This window comes from Drosophila rhopaloa, unplaced genomic scaffold (genome assembly GCF_018152115.1).
Source record: "Drosophila rhopaloa isolate 14029-0021.01 unplaced genomic scaffold, ASM1815211v1 contig_167, whole genome shotgun sequence".
Taxonomy (NCBI): domain Eukaryota; kingdom Metazoa; phylum Arthropoda; class Insecta; order Diptera; family Drosophilidae; genus Drosophila; species Drosophila rhopaloa.
Window position 1 is genome coordinate 2,541,161 of NW_025335047.1, and position 23,289 is coordinate 2,564,449.

Here is a 23,289-nt window from a genome sequence, read left to right on the forward strand (position 1 = left end):
TAAGTTTTTAACTGCTCCTTAATACAGAATTAATAATAATTATTGCACTCAATTTGCTTTTTGATTTGTGTTTAATATTATAGATTTAAGTAAGCAACAAATTTGTAACAAAGATATGTTTTGTGTGTGTGTGTTGGCGTTGTGGACAAAATAAATATGCAATTCAGTGTAAATTGGTAATAATTGTGTGATTTTATGTTTAATTAAATCTTAAACTTTGTTGAAAACTGCAGGAACTTTTGTATAAATTGTTCAATATAATTACGTTTTAATTGTTTAGTGGTTGTTGCCTACTTTTCATTTATTACGCTATACTTTACCCCTACACCTTATATTATTATTAACTTGTTCACGTTTAGTTTTATGCCTTTTTCTTGATTTTGTTTTCTTTTGTTTTTTGATACAAAAATGGTTTTCTTAGCTTGACGCCTTAACACTAGAAACATTTCCATTATATACTTAGTTTTGGTTTTTCTATTTTGCATCTGGTTTTTACTCCATCGACCCCTTAAAATTTACCGCTGTCCATGATTTAGATTTAATTTTAAGAAACAGTCTTTTACTATGAACTCTAAACAGTGGTTGTTGTGTTTGTTGGACATTCTTTCGTTCGTCTGTATGGCAAAAAACATTTCTTATACAAAATCAAAAGGTAGGAAGGGGACTCAAACTTTAGGCAAAGAAAAGTGAAAAGTTAAAGCTTGCGTACACTGCTTTTTAAATTGAGGCGCGACTACTTGGCTGGCTTGGCAATATCTGAAATAATGCATTTAGTTCACATGTACACATATATACATACAGATCGCTACACAGGAAAAAATCTTTTTATTTTTAAGATCATGTGTATGTTTTTAATTTGCTATTAATAAAAATCAAGCCAAACGATATTAATTTTGAAAGGTTAAACGCTTGAAATGACACGAACAATTGTATATTAATAATTGATCTCGGTAATGTCAAGTCTGAAGTGATCTTAATTTTTTCCTGTGTGTGGGGGAGCAGGCATTTGGAAAAACAGTGGAAAACGTATCAAACTAAACAGGCTTAAAACAAACACAAACATTCTAAACGAAAACAATCAAAAACGAATCGTACAAATAAAATTTCAACTAAACTCTTACTACTAATGTGTAAAATGTATGTAAAATATATATTTTATGATACTGTATATAGCTGTGTATAATTGCATTTCGACTAAAATAATACAAAATTTTCCTTTGTGCGTCCCGTTCCTCTACAAAAAGGAAACCCAATAGAAAACAACCTTTGTTTTTGCCCTGCCACGCGTTTGAAAGCGTGTGTGTGTTGCTTGTGTCAGTGTGTAAATCTAGGCTTACATTTAAATTTACCTACAAAAATGTTTAGTATGTATATTTTTTTGGACTTGCAGTGATTCTTCCATATCTCGCCTACTCTAAATTACTTATTTTTGTTACTTTTTCTTTCTTCGTCCTGTTGCCATCAAACATTTAATTGGAAATTCTTTGTTCGCTTTTCATCTCCTTTCCGTTTTTCGTTCTTTACATAGTTCAATTTTGTTTCTTTTCTGTTGCCAATTTCCTCTTTAAATAATTGCTAAATTATCTAATGCATTTAATAATGTTGTTCTTGTAGTTGTTGTCGTTGGCATGTTTAAAGTTTAGAAAGAAGACTTGCATGATCGTAAAAAAGAGTAAGGACAAACCTAAGCACTTGCGATCGCTCCACTTAAGGCACGCGGCGGTGTTCCTGTGATCTCGGGTCATGCCCACATCGCCCACCTGTAATAAAAAAGGATAATGGTGGGTTAAATATGTTAGGAGAAGGTAGATAAAGGGGTAATGGTTCGAACGCAAAGATGGAACGCAACTCGATTTTTCGGTTTTTTGATCAAAAGCCTTGGAAATAATGGTCAGATCTTGGAATGTCATACCTCGTTGAATTCGTTATAAAATTTCCAATCTATAGGTATTCTCAGCTAAAAAATTTAAATTTGGTCTAGTTTTCGATAAAAATCATAGTGTTCCCCCTTATGAAAAATGCAAAAATCGGTCAAAAAATAAATTTAACCAAATCAACCAGCAATTAATTATATGGGTTCTCAGTTGCACATAACAGTCATTCTTTTGGCTGTGCGTCATATTTTGGCAAAGTTACAACAAAAAACCTGTAAAAAATGTGTGTTTCGATGGCCAAAATCCGGAAAAGATAAGCTCGATTTTTCAGTTTTTCTATCAAAACCCTTAGAAATAATGGTCAGATCGTGGAATGCCATACCTCCTTGAATTCGCTATAAAATTTCCAATCGATTGGCATTCACAGCTAAAAAATTTAATTTTGTCCGATTTTTCGCCAAAAATAATGAGCTAGCCCCTTATGAAAAATGGCAAAATCCTGGGGATCCGGAAAAAATCAACTTTTATTTCGGTTTTTTGATGAAAACCATGGGAAATAATGGTGACACGATGGAATGCCATACCTTGTTGAATTCGTTATAAAATTTCTAATCGATTGGCATTCACAGCTAAAAAATTTCATTTTTGTCCAGTTTTCGCAAAAAATCATAGTGTTACCCCTTATGAAAAATCTTAAAATTGGTCAAAAAATAAATTTAACCAAATCCACCAGGAATTGATTGTATAGGTTCTCAGCTGCAAAAAACTGTCATTCTTTGGTCTGTTCGTCTTATTTTGACAAAGTTACAACAAAAAACTTAAAAAAAAACCAAGTTTTTTCGAAACTAAAAATTACAGACAAAATAAGTCAAAATAGGAAATACTTTATGTGCATTTTTTCATTACTCATTTATATTTTCAGGTTTAATTATATTTATTGCTAATTATCTATTATTTTGGTCAAGTGACTTAGTAAAGATATCTGACTACTTCAACTATACTTATATTGTACTGCTTATTTCTCTCCACGATTTCATAGTGCCAGTTGCCTTTGCGACATCCTCCAGGGCAGTTGCAGCCGAAATCATCGCAGTTTCCTTCGCCGCAATATAAGCCGTCCACCTTCTTCCCATCGCCACAAATACAGATGGTGCACAACTCAGGATCTAGATGGTCCTCTTGACCACCAACCGCTTCACAGGGTTCCCCTTGAATGCTATACAGTAGCTGGGAATGCATATTGCAACACTCAGAAGTAGCATTTCTGATGAAGAAAACTCCAAGAATCAAAAGGGAACCGATTGCTGCCCGCATGATCAGACGACTTTATGCAACTGATATTAACTGACAACTGATGTGAATTTATACGTTTAGCACGACATAATGATCAGGTTTTTTCATATTCAAAAAAATTGATAAGAGATCACAATTTTGACTAATATATTTAAATCAAGTGATGCCAATATAAGACGGAAATTTGTATATTTATACTTTAGAAGCGAAAGGTCATTTCCGATGAAATGCAAAAAAGCATTAATCTATTCAATGACTTTTTTAAAAATGTTGTTGATTACTTTTTCGTTGAGGAATTCCCCCGATTAATACACCTCAAATTTCCCATGGTAATATAAATTTCAAAAAATTAAGACGAAGACTTTAAGTCACACGTAGCTTTTATTTTTGCTTAAAGTCCAACGCCATTGGGTTTTTTTTGGCAAGTCAGAAGTGGCTGAAAAGTTTTGCCTCGTCTGATTCCAGTAGTTGTAGTTCATTGCATGTTGCCGCTCTGTCTGGCATTTTAAGCACTTATGTATGTGGCTATGTCTGTCCTTATTTATAGCTGCCCCTTCCCAAACAGTCTGTCCAAGTCTATCTAAGTTCACATGCAATGACGTCGCATGTTAGTAAGGAAGGAAAAGTGGATGGACGAGGGATTTTAGAGGGGCCTGGAAAAGTGTTTGTTATGCAAAAAGTTTTTTGCAGCCAGCCCGAGCGGTGCAAAGTAAAAAACTAAGGTCACTGCACTCGCCTTTATTACCGCACATCCTCTTTTGCCCTGCCAGTGGCGGAAAAAAGCAACGCTTTTAAAGCACAATAGGTGCCAAAAGGTTAAAAATTGCTGCCTGCCCGGGGCAAGAGTGCACTTGAATAAAGCCCAGGCTTCCATGGACTCGCGAAACGTAGGAAAAGTTTAGAAAAATGCTGATTCTGAACACAGAGAAAAAAAAAACAGAACATGAAGTCCTTGTTTTCAATTATAAGTTTTTATACTTTTTTCACACGAACTCTTTCGATTTTAATTGTTTAAAATGGAATATATTCTGTGCAATGAAAATGTGTCGCATGTTTAAAGCAAGGAGCTATGTATTGTAGAGTCCACACCCGATGATACAACTATTTGAGCATTTTTTGTGAGTAAGTTTTTAAAAGAATGTGTTCACAAAAACGAGGTTAACTAATTAATGCAGGTGATAGTTTTTCTCTGTGCCCCTGATGTCCGGGCGGCCCTGACAGAGGCACTGCCTTGGCCCACTGCCAAACGTGGCTAAAAACGGCTGCCAAAAGTGGAATTAAGATGCTGGCAAATGCTAAAAGAGAGGAGAGTGCGGCAACAGGCCCACAGATAGCTGCTGCATAAGTATTTGCAAATTTATGAGCGCTATTGGGCGAGTGCTTTGCATACTTTTTGGGCCTGTGCATTGGCGCGTGCAGAGGAAATTCGTACATTAACAACAAACGGCATGCTGACAGAAAAAAACGAACTGGAACTCGAGCAAAGTAAGCGTGCTACCTGCCAAAGGACTACAAACTTGCAAGGCTACACAGTTTGCAAGGCACTGGAAGTGTCCAACCACCGACTGACTGACTGGTTTAATCAAGCTAGCCACATGCAAGCGCGCTGCATTATTCCGCGATTCTGATGCGGGTTCTCATCACTACTTCCTATATCCTCACTGCCCGATAAAGCATCAACAAGGCACTGCAAGACCAAGAAATAAACAGAACACGGAGGACAACGGGGCGGATGAATACAGTGAGTGCTCACAAAGCCGGCTCAAAGTCTAGGGTTAGATGGATTTAAGGCAGTGGTCGGCACACCATACAACAACATGTTGCCTCTATTTGAGAGGAAGATTTGCACAGCCAGACATGTTATTGTATGTGTGAAAACCGCTTGCGTACACTATCCTTTATGGTCGCGAGATAGGTAGCTTAATAAACTTTTAAAAGGAAAATTTAATTTAAAATTTCGGAAATTAATAACATTTCAGTCTCAGCCAAAAGTTTAGGCACTTTATTAAAAAATGAAATTTGATTAAAGTTGATTTAATTAAAGGGCCTGCATTAAAAGCTAAGCTATTATTGAATAAATTTGAATATACTACTCATAAGTTAAGAAGCTTTAGGATTTAACATAATATTTTCATAATAATGGTTGGAATCATGTGTATATTTTTACGGTTTATTATCTTCCATATGCAAACATTCATTTATACATCATCTAGATATGAATTAGGGCTTCCAGACTGAGTGACTATTCATGCAGGTAAGAGGTTTTCACTTCTAAATTTACAGGTAGAAACTAAAAGCGGTACTCACCTGCTGCATATTCCTCCACTGGCCGGTGGAATCGTACTCGAGGTCATTGTGGGCCATGTCGTTTCCGTACAGATTGAACGGATTCGGCTGGCTGGGATTGGCCAGGTCCTCGGGTTGAGCGGGGGTTTCCGTGCCGTAGAATATCATGTCCCATTGTGTGATTTGTGCTGCAACGCAGAGCAGAGAAATCAAATGCATTTAGTTATTGCTGACTGGCCAAGCGCTCAATAATCCAAATAAAATCGAAACATCTATACAAAATCAACAACAAACGGCAAACGCAAAATGTTTTAAAATGTTTGATATATTGCAGATTGCAAGGGCGGGCAAACAAGCCAAGTGAAGGGCCAATAAATCTGCCACATGAACGATATACGTACTATGTTATATAGGGCGCCGATCAAGTGCCGAAAGCTAATCGCAACTTTCATCAGCATCAGCAAAAAAGGATAAAAATGAAAAATTGTTTTGCTGAAAACCAGAGCAACGGCACCAATAGCCAAACAAACCAAACGAATTTTAGAGTTTCATTTTGATTGATGAAAGCAACAACAAACTGCCACTCAGTGGTTGTCAAACTTTCATTGAAGGCTACGATGAGTAAAATCATAAATTCAAAACGGAAAGGATTCTGAAATAAAGAGCACTTTGACGGGAATACCACAAAGATAAGGACACTTAATCAAAACACTATTCACAGACTGGTTAAATGAAACGTATACTCAAAACGTGGAATGTTGATTTAAATTACTATATAACAGTTTCAGTTTCAATTTAAAATTTTTTTTTTTTTTGCAATGTTTAAGAACCTAGCTATTGGCTTACTACAAATTGTACAAAATTACTAAAAATAGATATTTTTTACAAAACATTTGAAAAACAACATGAAAAGCAAGATAACTAAGAAAACAAAATTAAATAAAATAATTTTTTTTAAATACATATTAAAGCAGATTTTATAAATAATAAACATTAATTCATTCTGTAGATGAAAAGTGTCAATGAGGATTTCAGATCAATAAAAGCTTTACAAATTATGCTTTTGAAATAAAAACAAAGCAATGATGAAAATCGCAAAATTGAATGGCTACCATTTGGACCGTTGTCCTCCTTCCGCTGGTCCCTTGCTTCCCCGTAATCGGGTGTCGCCTGAATCTCCTCCATTTCCACCTCCACCTGGGCGGGAGCCATGACTCCGGCGGCGGCCATCAGGAGTTGCTGTTTCTTCAGGATCTTCTGATCGGGCAGGAAACTACTGCCACCGGCGGGCAGTATGGGCAAAATGGAAAGGGTGGCCATCGTTTGCGAAGGTGGTGGCACCGAGGGTGACTTCTTCGTATTTCCCTGCCGACTATTTCCGCCGGTAGTGGGTCTAAACAGATCCACCTCGAATTGTTTGCCCTGCTTGGCCGGCTTAACCTTTCCCTTGGGTGAACTACTCTCATAGGGTTCCAGTTCCGGGAAAATGGCCTGTATCTTCTCGTATCGTTCGAAGAGCTTGGGTATCCGGGAATTCGAGGATGAGGTGGTGCTCTCCTTCACCTGCTTGGCTGCTTTGATCGATCCGCCGAAGCCGCCGCTGGTTGTCGTGATTTCACCCACTACTTTACGGTTTTTATCATCGTAGGATTTCTCCCCGGAATTGGCTTTGGGTCTTTGTGTTTGCACTCCATTCCTGTCATGTTTGTTGTTCTTTTGCTGCTGTTGCTGGGAAATGCGGTAGTACTTATTTTTACTGGTGGTTGTTTGGACGATTGTGCTCTGGGTGGTGTGCTCCTTGCGATTACCACCCGATCCGCCGGATTTACCCTTATTACCATTATTAGCCTTGTTTCCCTTGTTATTGGTTTTCTCCTTACTGCTATTGCTAGACTTCCCATTGGCTTTCCCCAATATCACCCCGTAGGTGGCCGATATCTGTTGGTAACCCTGTTTGGGAGGTGCAGGATTCAGCAGCGGATTGTTGGTCACATAACTGGATTTATTGGGAGCAGGCACTTTGCCCAAAGGCAACTTTGACCCGCCAGAAGGCGAGCTGCCAAAGTTATTGGGTGGAATGCGGGGATATTGCGGGGAGTAGGCCTGATGCAGATTGCTGGTGGTGCTGCTGCTATTTGGGGTGGTGGCCTCCGAGCCACTCGGCCTGGGCACCGAGATCGGATCGTTGGGGTCGATGCTCTGAGTGGTGCCGTAAAAGATCAGCGACCATTCCCTGAGCAGAGCATGGCCTACGGATCGGTGGGTTAGTGGGTGGTTTGGGGTGGTTGAAAGGGTGTTAGGTGGGTGAGTCGGTGGTGAGATCCACAAAAGCGCAGCATGTAAAACGGTACAGGTTTAAAGCATCTATCTGACGGCACAAGTTCTAGTTCTAGGCTGACTTCTAGACTTACCCATATAGCGACCCTCGTTGTGGATCTCCAATTGCCAATTTCCTTGTGGCGATTCTCCCCAGGTGTGCACGGACATGAAGGGCCACTGGTTGAAACCGGAGCGCGAGTTGTCGTGTATCCTGGCGAAGTGTTTACGATAAATAAGTGAAAGTTTTGGGCCACTGAGAGTTCCACTTACCTGGGTGTTAGGAGTGTGACACTGGTGTTGGCGGGTGACCTCAAGAAGATCTGGATGTCGCCGCGCCTTTGCGAAGTCAACGTGATCTTGGCCTGGACGTGCTCCAGATAATTGACCGACCGACAGTGCGCCACCGTCAGCTGCAGGGTGATGTGGGTGCGAGGCGGAATGACCCTGTCAAGGAGAGAAATCCAATGAGTATCTAGTGATTGGGAGACCACCTGATGCTTCTCCTACTTATCGACATGGGGGGCGTTAATCTCGCATCGCTGTTGCTCCGGCACCGCCTTCCATGTGCGGGCCACCCTCACCATCTCGGCGGCGTCCATCAATCCGTAGCCAAAGGAGTGGCTCACCCGCCGCCCCACCCCGTTGCGTGACCAGCTGGGGTCAGCGAGGTTCGCCGGCTTGGCGGTGCGCACCACAATGTGCTGCAGGTCGCGCCAGGTGAGATTCTGGTTGGACTGCAGCACCAGGGCGGCGATACCAGCGGCGAGCGGGGCCGACGCCGAGGTGCCCGTGTGGGAGACAGTGCACGAGTGGTGCAGGTCCGTGGTGACCACCTGCTTCTCGCCCTGCCCGCCGCTGCTGTAGGTGGTGGCCAGCGTGGAGCTGCACTTCTCCGAGTACCAGGGCACGTTGCCATTCTCCGTGGCACTGGAGATGGACAGCGTCCAGATGGAGTTCGTGTAGCCGTCGCAGTTGCAGTTATCCTGCTCCCGCCCGCCATTGCCCGATGCCCAGATGAAGATGCTGCCCTTGCCGCCACGTCCCTTTGTTGTCCCCTCTATGAAGGCGCGCGAAGCCAGCTCCCCGGGTCCGTCCACGGTCTTGCCATCGTCATCCGGTCCCCACGAGGCACTGTATATATCGATGTGCTGCGGGTTCAGCGACAGCGATCGGGCCTCCACTGCATCCGTGACATCACCGTCCAACATCCTCACTCCGCCCACACTGGCTCCATAGGCGATGCCCACCGCACAAAAGGAGTTGTTCGCGGTGGCTGCCACCTCGCCGGCACAGCGCGTTCCATGGCGATTCGAGTCGGTCATGTCGTAGTGCGGCATCGGATCGTCGTCGTGGCTGTTCACATCGTACGAGGCCTTGGGGTCCTGTTTTTGGGTGAAATTGTATAGGTCAATATGGGTCCGTTCTTAGCAAACATCTAGGACTTACATAATTATCCTCTATATCGGGGTGATCTGATTCCAGGCCGTCGTCCAGGATGGTCACCACCACGCCCTTGCCGGTGATCCCCTCCTTCCAGGCGGGTATCACATTCATGTCCAGGCCTGAACCGCGGTTCTATAAAAAAAGAGTTTAGTTTCATATGCAGAGTTGGTTGGAATAACCTATATCTCGAATATTTGACCATATCTTACAGGTTTTAAAAGTTGCAAAGTAAGTTTTTAAATAGGTTTAATAGGGATATAGTTAGATTTAATTGTAATCTATTTTATCTTGGTAATTAACAAATTTTTTTAGAATTTTTGGACACTTACTAGATACCACATCTGCGACCACTTGGAGTCGGTGAAGGGCATTGCGTCCACCATCGACATGGCCCGCGAGGAGGTCCTAGAAGGACGCAGGCGGATGAAGTCCCGCTTGGATCGCGACTTGGCCCGCTGCTGCTTCGCCCAGAGGACGCGATGGTCGTCATGGAGGCGAGTTTGGTGATGCGAGGCGGGAGAGAGCGACCGCTTCGATACCTTGTGATGTGCGAAGTGGTAGTGATCCTCAAAGATCTGCAAAGAGGGAAGGGTATATTATTAGACTGCAATAGAAAATGAACTTCACTGATATAATTGCTTCCAGAATAGCAGTCTTTGAACTTTGCATCATAGAAATATAAGGATTCATTTTTAATTTCTTCGATCTACTTTTATAGATCCAAATATTCATTAATAGCTCTTATAATCATGTCTGGCGGAATGCATGGAATTCGTAAGCTGGCGAATAAGCTATTCACACCCAACGAAATTCGTCGTTTCCAGGCGTACAAGAATCGTCTTAGCCAGAAGTATCTGAGCGTGGAGGGCTTGAAGACCAACTTTAAGAGACCGGATTTGGGAAAGCTTTTCAACTATCGAACGTTTTCGTCGAATAAGGAAGGTAAGTAATTATTGTACCCCTTAATCCCAGCAAATTTCTATTTTACACTATTGTATACAGAGTGCCACGAGGAGCCAAAGGCTAAGCCAAAGTGTGACCCCGACTGGGATGAAGTCTATCCGCCCGGTCCGCCGTTCGAAGATAACGACTCGGGTTTCTGGTATCCAGATCCCGAGTTTTATAAGGAAAGGGAATACGTGGTCATGTATCCCACCGGCGATGAGTGGAGGCGTCGACCAGTTTACAAGGGCAAACAGAGTCCTCCAGTAGATCGCACTTTTCGCACCAAGTTCATCAACTTTGGACCCGCCCATCCGGCGGCCCATGGTGTATTGCGCATGATCCTCGAGCTGGACAATGAAACGGTGCTGAACGCCGATCCACACATTGGTTTGCTGCACCGCGGCACCGAGAAACTGATCGAATACAAGACCTATATGCAGGCACTGCCCTATTTTGACCGTTTGGATTATGTTTCCTGCATGGCCAACGAGTTGGCCTATGCCTTGGCCGTGGAGAAGTTGCTAAATGTGGAGATTCCTCGCAGGGCCAAGTATATACGCACCATGTTCTCCGAGATAATGAGGCTTACCAATCACACCATGGCCATTGCCTCTTCGGTTCTCGATTGCGGTGCCATAACACCGCTGTTTTGGCTCTTCGAGGAGCGTGAGAAGTTGTATGAATTTTCGGAACGTGCCTCTGGAGCTCGTCTGCATGCCGCCTACATTCGACCCGGGGGCGTGGCCTCTGACATACCCTTGGGTTTCCTGCATGACCTGTACCAGTTTATCAATCAGTTCAGCGATCGTTTGGACGAGGTGGAGGATGTGGTGACCGACAATCGCATCTGGCGTATGCGTAATATTGGCATTGGCGTCATATCTGCCCATGATGCCCTGAATTATGGATGCACTGGACCCGTTCTGAGGGCCACTGGCGTCAAGTGGGATCTACGTAAGCAGCAGCCCTATGACGCCTACGACGAGATGGAATTTGACGTGGCTGTGGGTTCGAATGGCGACTGCTACGATCGTTACTTGGTGCGAATGCATGAGATGCGCGAATCGGTGAACATCATCAAACAGTGCATCGACTGTATGCCCCCGGGCGAGATCAAGGTGGACGATCTCAAGATCTGCCCCCCAGCACGGCGCAAGATGAAAGAGGGGATGGAGGATCTGATCCACCACTTCAAGCACTTTTCGCAGGGCTTCTATGTTCCGCCCGGAGCGACTTACACGGCCGTGGAGTCGCCCAAGGGGGAATTTGGCGTGTATCTTATCTCCGATGGCTCAACGCGTCCATATCGGTGCAAGATTCGTCCGGCTTCCTATGCCCACCTCGCCCTCATGGCCAAGATAGCACCAGCACACTTCCTAGCCGATGTAGTTGCCATAATCGGATCGCTGGATATCGTATTTGGTGAAATCGATCGTTAGCAAGGCGTTTTCACTTTAGATAATTTTAAACGAAAGCTCTTGTATTAATATGAAGTAGAACCGACTATAAGCTAAAGCTATTTGCACAGTGTGCCATTAAAATTGCACTCTGAAACCGTTTTTAGTTAATATATCAATTAGTAAATGATAATAGTATTCTCCCTCTACTATGTATATTTTAAAGGCATATTTTTTACCAGTATGCTCATATCAAAAATATATATTTTTTCTAAATTGTAGAATTCTAGTGCGCACACATAAAAATTGTCCACAAAAAGGAGGGTGAGTGTAATTAAAACTGGCATTTATTATTTTTGAAATTTGTGCAAATTTGTTCTGATTTAGTGACGCATGGCATAAGCTGTTCCGTCTCTTTCTCTCGCCATTTCCCCTCTCTTTCTATGCAATTGTGTGCAACCAAGATAAAACAGTGGCAGGGATTTTGCCGCAGCTTTGGAAACTGTATGTGTGCTTTGTTGTTAATTGAATTTCATTGTGCTAAATTCTTTGGCAAATTGCAATTTAAGGGCTGCACAAAAGCCGACTGCGGGTCGAACTATTTTGCAATTACAATTACAATTAGTTGTGCAGTAGCGTTGACAGAATTAGTTATGGCAGCTACTGGGCCATAAAGTTAGGCGACATTGTTCTGGTTTGCCACAGGAGTTCAACCAATTCGAGAGGTGAATAAGATACATTCCCAGTGGAATTCTCTTTGCACAGCGATGTACTGGAACCTTATGTTATATCTTGTGTGAATAAGTGTGTTTGGTGTGTGGCCAAAACTTTCACATGACTGCTGCTTAATTGTCAGCATATTGCCATGGACCTAGCTGTACCTACAAACATGCATCATTAAGGGCTATGCCAACACCATCACAGAGTTTGGAACCTCAGGTAAACGCATAAAAGTATGCAGCACAATTTATTTATGCCCACAGCAGGATGTCGCTGTCGATTCGGCAACTGCGGAAGCGGCTTTCTCTTTCCGTTTCCTTCTTTTCACCACCTTTCTCGGCCATTCCTCTTTCTGTTTTCGTAAGACCTTGTCCAAAATTTGTTTTAGGATTAAAATCTAGCGTTTTTACTTATTTTTTTATTCTCTTTTAAATATTTAAAGACAAATTAAAGAAATTAAAGAAAGTCCATAATAATACTAAAAGAAAATCCATAATAATACTAAAAGAAAACCCATATGTTTATTTTAGTATTATTATGGGTTTTCTTTAATTATTGATCCCTAATATAAACCAGAAATGTTATGCACAACAAAAGTGATTCTAAATCTGTAGCCTTTCTGTGCTTTATTATTAGATAACTTAGTTATAAATAAAAAATTTAAACCATTCTTGAACCAACCAATATCAAAACCGTCAGATTTATATAAAATCGCCAAATTCAAAACTAGATGAAAACGAGAGCACGTCCTTTTCCTCCTCCCCAGAGTTTGCCAGGGTTTGTCGTGAAATTTGATCAGTTGAATGGCACAGGATGATGGGAGAGGGGCACATGTGCCGACAGCAGCAGACACAGGCCCCCAAAACCCTTTACCCCTCCTCGTTTTTAACCCCCCTTGGCACGGCTGGACAACTACTAAAATTTTAATTGCTGCTACTCTCTGCGTACGTGTCGCCCAGCGCTCAAAGCTCGTTTAGTTTTTATGCCCGACGAGTGGTGCCACGCCCCCTCCTCTGGCGCCCACTATCAAGTTTATTAATTTATGCAGCACACACATACACACTTAGATTTGTTTACTTACTGCCTGCTCTTGTGCATATGCAATTTTGTCCAACATTTTAATTGAGTTGGGTGGAAAAGTTAAGTTAATGCCTCGCACGCAGTCCCCTGGATATCTATGTTTTGCAAAAAAAAAAAATATAAAAATAACATATTTTTTAGTGCTGCCAGGGCTGGGCGTACTATTGGCTTAGTTTTAATTGTTTTGTTGCGGTTTCAATTAAAATTGACTTATGCAACTCAAAACGACCCCGCTTCTGTCAAGCTTAAGTACTGAAAGGGAGTGGAGGTCCTGGACAGGATATAAGCTTTTATTAGCCATCAGGGCACCAGAGCAATCATAAAATTGAGCCAGTGATGACATGTTTACAAAAGAGATGTATAAATTAACTAACTTAATAATTGAAAAAGATCATCGGGTGATTTATACGACCTCTAATCCAATGATTAAATATACCTTGAACTAATTTTCTATGGTCGACTAAATAAATAAGAAAATTCTAAACGAGGTACGTAGATTATTTTAAATTTCAATAAAACACAAATAGTTCATGCATTTTTAAACGATTTTTAACAATTTGAATGAATGGTTAAAAGTAAATCTCCCCCTTTATTTTAACCAACTTGAGCGTTTTAGCCACAAGTAGCTAATTTACTAGTGCATTCATCGGCAACTCAGCTCACGATGCTACAAAAAGGCAATAAAACCATGGCAAACGTTTACAGCAACAAATTGTGGGTGAGGATGTGAGAGAGAAGGCAGCTTAGAGGCAAGGAAGGATATGTTAAGCTGTGAATAATGCCCTCTCCATAGCAGCTTTTAAATTTGTCAACAATTTAATTAATCAACTCGGGGTGCAGGCCACCTCGGGGCCCCTGATAAATGGCTGTTCGAGCAAAAGGAAAAAAAAGACCAAACAAGGACATTGGCTTAGCCATTGGCAGCAATGTGAGTTGGATGTGGTTTTAAATTAATAGATACACTTGGGAAAAGTGTAAAATGAAATGGGGAAAAACTCAACAATCAGATTTTTCAGAATTTTTTTTAAGTTACTAATCTAATATCGCATAAACTCTTCTTTCGTATATATAAATTTCTGTATCAATAAATACTGTATATATTTATTTGTATAAGTCCCCAAATTCGATTGAATTTTAGAAAAGAATCAATGGAGTTTTCCCCTGTGTGTATAGAAAAGCGCTCAATGTGCTCAATTGCCAATGAAAATGGTTAATTTTGTAGCGTCCAAAGTGGAGGCCTGGCGGCAGCGATGGAATGCCAGAAACGGGGACAGGAACAGCACCTGGTGACAGCCAGACAGGAAGCAGCCCTGTATAAATATGTGCCCCGTTTCATTAGCTGCTAATTAATTTAGCTCACACACAACCACTCACCAACAAGCAACCAGCAACGCCCAGTCACCGCCAAGCGCCAAGGAGGAAATGCAGTTTGGATTTTCAATTAAGTGGGCGGGCGAAGGAAGTCGGATGCTGGGGATATGCGATTCCCACCGGTTGTATGGTGGAAAATATTACACTGTGTTAAGAGTGATGACAGGTGCAGGGCCGGCGCCCGAAGCTCTTGGGTTCAGGTAGAAGCTACCAAAGCTGTAAGCTGTCACACAGGAGCTGTGAAAGATGTCAAAAGCAGCGGAAGGCAGCGGTTGCGGGGGAGGGGAGGGAGCCAAGGTTGCGGGGATCCCCGTCCAAAAAGGTTAAATGTCATCCCGAAAAAATATGGGAATTTAAAATGTTGTTGTGGCTCTTTCGCAACGCGTTGCATACATGCACATTTATTGTTTTTGACTTGATCCTTCTTTTATGTCTGGGTCCCTTTTATCAAACAATCAAAAATGAGAAGCAGATATTTAAATAACAATTGTCGGATATCAATGTTGGCTTTACTGACAGGAAGACCCTTTCCGCAAAAGGGACATACATTATAATATTCAATTATCTTTAAAAAATCGGAAAAAATAATTAAATATGATTTTATAATTTAAAGGAAAAATGAATGGAATTAAAAGTGCCTGAAATTTTGTTATAAGTTAATTTGGAAACAAAACTGGTGTGGTAAATAAATACAAGCCATATCCTTGTAGGCAACAAAATTACGATTTTAAAAATAATTAAATATAGCTTTTGAATTCGGTTACCAAGTGATTCCCAACTTATCCCCAGAGCTCTTTGCTGATTTACGGGGCAGAACACTCTCAGTTGCCATCTCACTTTGAAATCCCACAACCATGTCGAGTTGTTTGTCCAATCATTTGGTGCCCAACGTTGCTATTTGCATATGTATATTGGATACCTGGGCTGGCTTTTGTTTCCCTCATCATCACAACGATGCCATAAAAACGTACTTGTTTTTCCGGGTACTGGCTCTCTTTCTGCTATAAGTTTTCCTTGCCTGCCTTTTGTTAAAATATTTATAGAAAATGGCGACAATTTGCGACAAAGAATTGGGGGTCAGGCCAAAGTTCTGCTCACTTGGCACCACGCACTTTACATTGCATATTTATGGTTTTTGTTTGCCTTTGGGTGTGTTTTCCTACGCTTGGCAAACAAAAAAAGTGGAAAAACATTATATCTATAGGTCAAACATCATGATGATCTCGGTGCATTAGGACTGAAATTGGCAGTAGCCCAGGGTTACACTTTGTGGGTGGATAAATAAAACGTCCATACCACTCCCACGCCGTACATATGCTAGATTTCGGCAAGATGTTTCCCGAGGGCTATCCAAAGAAAATCTACCCCCGTCCGAAATATCTTGGACCCGGAAAATATATAATTGTTTCCAAGGGAAAGGTTGTGCCATGGTTCCCCTAAGCACTTTTTTTTTGCACTTTCAATCAGGTGGGCTAGCCAACCCTTGTATTGCCGAAACTGTCCCCTGTGTGTAGCTAAATGTTAGAACCTGGATACGAGGGTAGCACACAGCACATAGAAAAATGTTAATAAAGCAGGAGATCAGTTGGTGTAAATTCTGCACGGGTCTTCCCTTACAGTTTCTCGGTTTTAATGGCAATTGGGGGAGCAATACATTTCCTTTCGCATATCTTTATCTTACGGGGGTTGATGAAACATAAGAATGGCAAGACACTTACCCTGTGTGGTACTTTCGACCCTAGCCTCAAACTACAAATATTTGATTGGAAATGACGAGGCAGTTTTTGGTGTCAAGTACAGAAACAAATTACCTTAACTTATCAACAGTAATTTATTATTTTTCAAACGAAAGAATACTTTTAAGAGGGGTGTCAAAAAGTCAGTTTAAATCAAAATCCAGGAGGTTCTATTACCTTTATAATATAAAACGTATAATCGTATAGGAAAAAATTAATAAAAATTGTTGAATAGAATTATTGATTATTTTTACTGTCCAGTTTAAAATATAGCAGCCACTGCATTGAAAATGTAATTTAACTGCAATCGTTTATTGATTTACCAGTCTCATGATTAAAGATTCAGTTGCATGCGAAACCTTTCTTTAATGAATGTGCAAAATGTAATTGTATGCATTTGCATAGGTATGCTCGCACCCCGCTCAATTTATTGTTCGAATTAATTGAAAAAAAAAATTGATAAAAATCATTTTGGTATTAAATTATGCGGCAATGCGTGACTGCTGAATATTAATGACACTGCCAGCGACAATGGTAGCAGCAGCCGGTGGTGACAAATGTGTTTTATTTTAATTAATGCCATTTAGTGCCTCCGATCGGATCGAATCGTTTTACTTGCTACCGGTTGACATTTGCATGGGTGAAGATTCATGTTTCAAATGGATTGACAATAACAGCCATTACAATTCATTGCAGCTGTTAAATGATCAAAGTTGGATTTAATCCTTCGTCAATGCCCTTTATTCAGATACCCAAGCTGCTGACCTATGAAAGACGCATCACTCTGGCAGGATGACCACCAAGAGGCCACTTCTCTGGAAAAGTTGTTGAACAAAACACAAGAGCCGGCTCAGCTGGCAGTCGGGTAAACAAACGACCCGAAACCCTCTGCTCTGATTTTTTTTTTTACAAAAATGTTCACCAGTAATATATGGCAGTACGGAATTTGACGAATCACTTTCGAGGCTGCTGCACTGATTCCGAAAAGTTTCATTTTTATTTTTAAAGCGGATTCCTTATTTGGCAAGAAGGCAAGGCCAAAAAGGCCTCCATTTGCATTGCGGGGTCAGTTGGCGGAAAGAGGAGCGACGTGAGCTGGCTGTTTAATAAAAAACGAAGGGTCGCTTTGGTCATTCTCAGTCTTGGGTGGACCTGCATGTCCTTTAGCAAACAGCCGGGACACAGCAAATGAAATTTATTGGCTTTCGCAGGAGGAATCTTTTCCTTTTTTGGTGGCATTTCAGGCCGAAAATTGAGGAAAAAGAGAGCTCTTTTAATTCGGCCACATAAGAAGCTTAACTTAAGTTGGGAAAATAATTTGGGTTGAAATTGAGCAATTTTCAATAGGTAATTTGCTATTTGACTTTACAAATAAATTTTAGCATTTAAAAGTGAGAAATAAATAAATAGTAATAGGTTACGCAATGGTTTATAAGCCATTTAAAGTGCGTCTGATTTCAGTTTGCTGATCCTTTCTCCTAAAAAGGAGAGAATTCAATCATCAAATTGTCAAACCAAACGCCACAAGCCAGAAACGCATGTCTGAGGATAACGAAGAATCCTAGAGCTCTCCGATGGAGTATTTTGTATTCCCCAGTTAAGGGGTTTCATTTTTAAGACTCAGCAGAGGCTCATTAACCGCACACGAATTGCATTCACAGCTCCATCAAGATATCTACTTCTGCAGTTCGAATGGAGCCGAAAGCGAGGCATTGTGTTCCAAATGCAATCGAAGAATTTCCCAATATTTTTGCATTTCAATTCCCGGCATCAGCATTTGTGGCACGAGGCAGTTGCATGTAGATGAGCGAATGGATTAAGGGTCGGTGGGTGGTAAAATGAAAGGGGATTTAATGTAGTTGCATTCGCATTGCATTGCCTTTTGTCGAAAATTGATTGCACTTGTTGTCTGGCTCGAACTTCGCCGGCCATCGACTGATGATGGTCCCATTTGCTTGAGTAATGATGCCACTTGCAATGGCTGCTTTAGTATCCCCAAATTCCCTATTCTTCTATCCTCGAACTTCAGTCGAAATCGATTGGGCTACCCCCTTACCCTTAACCCTTTGGTGCCCGCATCTTCCGGGCGCTGCCTTTTAGTTTCGTAATGAAATGCGAAATTTGTTGCCCTTTGCCGTTCGTCGTCATCTGGTTCTTTTGTCTCTTTGGGAAATCAAATTGATTCGCTAGGTTGGCAATCTGTCGCTTGTTAGGCCAAATTGATTGAAATTAGGTTTAGTCTTTGCCGGGTTTTTGTCTTGGATTTGTAGCCCGGTAATTGGTTTCACATCGCTTTCCCCAGCAATTTGCTCTCATTAAAAGGAGCTCAAAAGGAATGCAATGTATACCCCAGCAAACTGCCTCACAAAACATAGCTATGCAATATGCTAAAAATATCCCAGCAATGCTGCATACCTCAAAGCTCGCCCACATGACTCCTGGGGTCTTGGTGGGAATTTCCAGGAGGAATCAGAGCAGATGTGCGCTATTATTGCACCTAGAAGTCAGAAATCCCATGCCCAAATCAAGAGGTGTACCGGCATTCAAGTGTGCAAATGAAACAAAAAAAAGGAAGAGTGCAGAATAAATATCTGAAATGCCAGTAGAGCAATTTACAAAATAATATAAAAATGGTATCTTGTCTTCCATTGAAATTCCCTGAACTTCGTTCGGAGTTATGAAAGCTCTGATGAAGTTAAAATGCATTCCGGCTTAAGTTCTTGAATAACTCGAAAGTAAATATTCTACTTCAGCTTTCACTGGAATAAAATATTAGTTTCTCCTATTCTTTTCTTATTTAAAACATAAGTTAATAATGCACATAACTATCTAGATTAACATGTTTTTTATAATTTCTTTTTGATGTTTTATTTGAAAAACCATAAAATTTATCATAGCAATTTAAAATTACCCTTTCTGATAACTCTTTAATATTTAGAATATCCAACCGTAATATTCCACGTCAATTTTTAAGTCTACAATTACGATTTTTATGACTGCTTTTCAGGTTTTCTTGGCTTTTCCCTCGCTACGACTTAAACTATTTTCGTACCCGCCTTCGATGGGGTCGTGACACAAATTGACTTCGACAGCAGGAAAAACAACATCAGGTGCGCAGGATGTGCGGAAGGTGGGTGAGTGGGTGGCAGAGATTCGGGGTGGCGAATATATATTGCCAACATATACCGGCGCAATAACAATAATCGTAAATACAGAATTCGGAGAGGGTTGGTTGGCTGGTTGGCTGGCTGACTTGGCAGCACGTGTCAATGCAGGTCATAGGTCTCCCTATTTATATGGCATACAGCATGTTCAGATCTGAGGTACCCACTCGACTTCCCTACTCGGCACTTTAGTCTGAGTGGGCTTTCTGTTCTCATGTTTTTTCAACTTCAATTGCCGTCCATGGGAATTCTATGTTTTCTGCGAATTTGTACAATAGCTAATGGGGTTTGAAGGGGTTTTGGGAGACAAAGCAATGATAAGTTTCGCTCTTAAAAGCCCGCCAATTAGTCCAAAAGAGAGTGCAGCTCTAAGTGAAAATGGTTTATAGAAAGTTGCCCTAAAAGAGAAATTAATTTTATGAGCTTTTTGAGCCGAAAGTTTTTAGCCTTTTATAAAATTTCTCAAAGAAATGAGAAAATATTCACTCTACCTTTAAAAAAAAAATTAATTAATATCATATTTTTCCACTTCTTGTTCAACAACTATTGCTTAAAAAATCAATTCACACTTCACCGAACTTTGGAAATTTTTACAGTTTGCCTGCAATTTTTAAACGCTTAAGAACGAAAAGAACAAAGAAAAAGTCTTGGCAAGTTCGTGCTCTTACTATTTTGTTTTTTGTTTCGGTAGAAGGAAAAAGCTCGTCAGAAGTTAAATTACTTTAAACTTATGCATGGTAAAGAATGTAATTGTTAGTAAAGTAAAAGTCAAAAAGTTTGCCAGCAAAGAAACAATTAACGACAAGAAAAAAGAGAGCAGAAGGAGGATTAAACAAAAATATGCTGCAAAGCGTTAAAGAGTACTGAAATCATTCTTTTCAGTCCCAGAATCTGCCTGATTCAATCTCGTGTCATGATTGAAAAACTTTTCTGCCAGAAATCGCAAGTAACTTTGCAACAAATTTTCAGCAATTGCACTCTCTTATTGTTCGCCTTGGATTCGGTAGCGTATTGCAAATCATTGCCACACCCCTGTCAGCATAAAATGAAACCATCAAAGTGCAAATGCGAAACAAATTGCGAATTGGCAGCTGGGAGACGAAGCTGGAGCGGAAAATTATTATTGAAATGCATTAATCACAATTTGTTGAGGGGCTGCGTTTCTTTGTTTATGATTCTATATTTTGGGGTAGTTTCTGCAGAGGCAATACTTTTTCCAATAATGCAGCGCAAAAGAGGAAAATATAAATATGATTTTCCTATTTTCCTTTTTTGTGAGGGTGGCGAGGTGGCTTTCTAATGGAGAAATACGAGATATGTTTACCTTCCCCTTATGAAACCATCCGGGAACGATAATATTGTCTATTCTATGCTTTTAATGGAATACGAGAATATTTGTGGAGTGAGCCCTCAAAATTTATAGGTAAATACAATACAAGGCTTGTTTATCTAGATCCATTATTTTTTATACAATAATTAAATTTTCTCCAAACAAGGGACGCCCACACAGTTTTCATCTTGGTGTCTGTGTTTCGATGGCGGTCCTTTAAAACAAGGGTTAAGGGTATCAGATACCGAAGAAACAAAAGAAAGGTTTAGATTTATGTAACCACAAAATTCGTAAGCCAGTCTCTGCCGAACAGCGATAACAGAAAACCAGGCTTTTGTGTACACATTGGTACATAAGGGACATAATTACACAACAATAAACCAGTGCGAAAATTTATTGAGAATCAATTTTGTCTCTTCTGGAATTAAAGTGGAAAATATATTTTTTCAATGTTATAACAACTTTCAGCAATATTTCCAAGTGCAAAGATGATTAATACATCTTTTTCCGTATTAGCCTTGTTTATTCTTTCGTCTAGACGAAAATCTCCTTAGCCACTTCCTAAGGAGAAAAGCTTGAATAGCTGAGGTTGCGTAAAAAATAGTCAAATGTGAATGATGAGAAAAGTTTTCCGGTATCAAGCCGGAAATTTATGTTTTAGTAAATAAACACAGACAAGGCGCATAAAGTGGAAAATGTAAGGAAGAGGAAGCTTCAAATGGGTGGAAAAAAGATAGACCGAGTGCGTATGAAAAATCTGGGTGAAAAAGGGGAAATTAAATGAAGCAAAAATCGAGGGAAGCTGCCACACAAGCACTTAAAACATTGTCAACACCAACACAGACTCTTCGAGTTAACGGCTTTCGGTTTTAGCGGTTGCTCTCTATAAACAGCCAAGCCAGCCGCCCGCTTCATGGGCCCAACTCTCTGGAGCTTTCCAAACGATGCAGTCCTGGTTGGCGAACTAAAACACAAGTCAAGCAGCAGAAGGTGAAAACTGTGGAAAGGGAAGTGCGGGGGCGAACTGTCAAGTTAAGTGCCAAAAAAGTGGAGAAAAGTGGGAGTGATTCTACCCTTTTGACTCTGCATCAACAATTTGTTGCATAGTTAGGGGCGACGCGTTGGCAGTCTAAACAATCAGTGAAAGTTGTGCGTGTGCTGGGTCGAAAGTGGAAAAACCAGAAGGGAAAATGCACCACAAGGAGTTGGCTTACTTGCTTCAATACCATCGCACTTCACCCTACTCGACTCGATTCCATCAAAAACGGGGAATGAGACCCCAGAAAAGCAGTTACAGTTAGGTGAATTCAACATGTACGTATGAGTGTTAACAAGGATTTCAATTTGCAGGATGGCAGTTAATAGCCTGAAGCCGCGACACTTGAAAACTTCCAATTCGAAGTGTATAGCAAATAAGGCAGTTTGTTAAAATCACCATATGACCAATTGTGTCCTTAGGTTAATGTTTAGTTAGCCGCCAGAAAAGTTTGCACACTGTCAAGATAATTCAATTACAAAACGGCTGGTGTTGTTTAAATTCGACTGGAAACTTGATTTCATTATCTGAAATTCACTTTAAAATTATTGCCCGCATTTCGTTTGAAAATCAAATTATCGCTCGTTTATCACTCAGGCATATAAGTTCATTTACAATTGTCAGTCACTCATATGGATAGACGCGTTTTGTTCGCCCCAAGGCAAAAGCTTTTGATGCAGCCTTCCACACTTCCAACTTGCCGCCTCACCTGAGCGAATGATGCTACCAGTTGGCAGGTGTGAAATACGTGCGTTGTTTAATTCAAAACCGAAAAGTTCCATCCGCGAAGAAAATGCAATGCGCAACATTTTAACATAGTTTATAGGGCACACACACATGTATATACAAACACACTTATAAGTGCAGTTGCGTGTGCAGTGTATGTTGCATATTTTGTGGCGCTTGAAAACATTTTTTATGGCAATTTGCCAGGAGACCGAGGCACGAGAAAAGACAACAGAACTGAAATACCCTCAACATACACATAAACGCATTGTTGCGGTAAAGCTAGGCAGCAAGAAGGAGATGTGCACTCGACAAAAATTATATCTTTAACTAGCTAAAAATATTATAAATTTAAAAACTAATTTTCGAAAGTTAAAATTAAATTTTACTTTGATTAAAATGTTTATTTTTTTCATAGCAAATTTCTATGTTGTATAATGAGCCAAATAAAATAATTTATTTTATTAAAATTTAACTTTTGAAAACATTTCAATTGGTTTACCTCTTCTATATTTTTTGTATCTTTTGTAAGTAATCTTCTATATTTTTTGAACATTTTCTAACTAATT

At 40.6% G+C, this 23,289-nt stretch overlaps 3 protein-coding genes across 7 annotated transcripts in view; 1 reads left to right on the forward strand and 2 right to left on the reverse strand.

The window, feature by feature from the left end:
* Nucleotides 1-23,289, reverse strand: part of LOC108045648 (furin-like protease 1, isoforms 1/1-X/2) — a 138,707-nt gene that overhangs the window by 3,149 nt on the left and 112,269 nt on the right. For 4 of the 5 annotated variants that reach the window (XM_044458738.1, XM_044458735.1, XM_044458737.1 and 1 more), the window contains 8 exons: nucleotides 9,545-9,790; nucleotides 9,219-9,347; nucleotides 8,280-9,154; nucleotides 8,043-8,216; nucleotides 7,865-7,983; nucleotides 6,566-7,702; nucleotides 5,475-5,641; nucleotides 1,685-1,760 (listed from right to left, as the gene is read on the reverse strand). In XM_044458738.1, the coding sequence (XP_044314673.1) occupies nucleotides 1,685-1,760; nucleotides 5,475-5,641; nucleotides 6,566-7,702; nucleotides 7,865-7,983; nucleotides 8,043-8,216; nucleotides 8,280-9,154; nucleotides 9,219-9,347; nucleotides 9,545-9,790 (2,923 nt within the window). The remainder of the gene's footprint in view (nucleotides 1-1,684; nucleotides 1,761-5,474; nucleotides 5,642-6,565; nucleotides 7,703-7,864; nucleotides 7,984-8,042; nucleotides 8,217-8,279; nucleotides 9,155-9,218; nucleotides 9,348-9,544; nucleotides 9,791-23,289) is intronic. The other variant, XM_044458739.1, reaches the window with a different exon arrangement.
* On the reverse strand, nucleotides 2,562-4,035 carry LOC108045655 (protein Diedel-like). The gene has a single exon (XM_017125040.2). The coding sequence runs from the start codon at nucleotides 3,186-3,188 to the stop codon at nucleotides 2,844-2,846; it is 345 nt and encodes a 114-aa protein (XP_016980529.1). The 5' UTR covers nucleotides 3,189-4,035; the 3' UTR covers nucleotides 2,562-2,843.
* LOC108045651 (NADH-quinone oxidoreductase subunit D) lies at nucleotides 9,820-11,897 on the forward strand. Its single transcript, XM_017125037.2, has 2 exons — nucleotides 9,820-10,157; nucleotides 10,218-11,897. The coding sequence occupies exons 1-2, from the start codon at nucleotides 9,965-9,967 to the stop codon at nucleotides 11,597-11,599; spliced, it is 1,575 nt and encodes a 524-aa protein (XP_016980526.2). The 5' UTR covers nucleotides 9,820-9,964; the 3' UTR covers nucleotides 11,600-11,897.

Coding starts and splice junctions, on each gene's coding strand:
- LOC108045655 (XM_017125040.2), bottom strand. CDS start 3,188: ATGCGGGCAGCAATCGGTTCCCTTTTGATTCTTGGAGTTTTCTTCATC.
- LOC108045651 (XM_017125037.2), top strand. CDS start 9,965: ATGTCTGGCGGAATGCATGGAATTCGTAAGCTGGCGAATAAGCTATTC. Junction 10,158..10,217: donor GTTTTCGTCGAATAAGGAAG/GTAAGTAATTAT, acceptor TATTGTATACAG/AGTGCCACGAGGAGCCAAAG.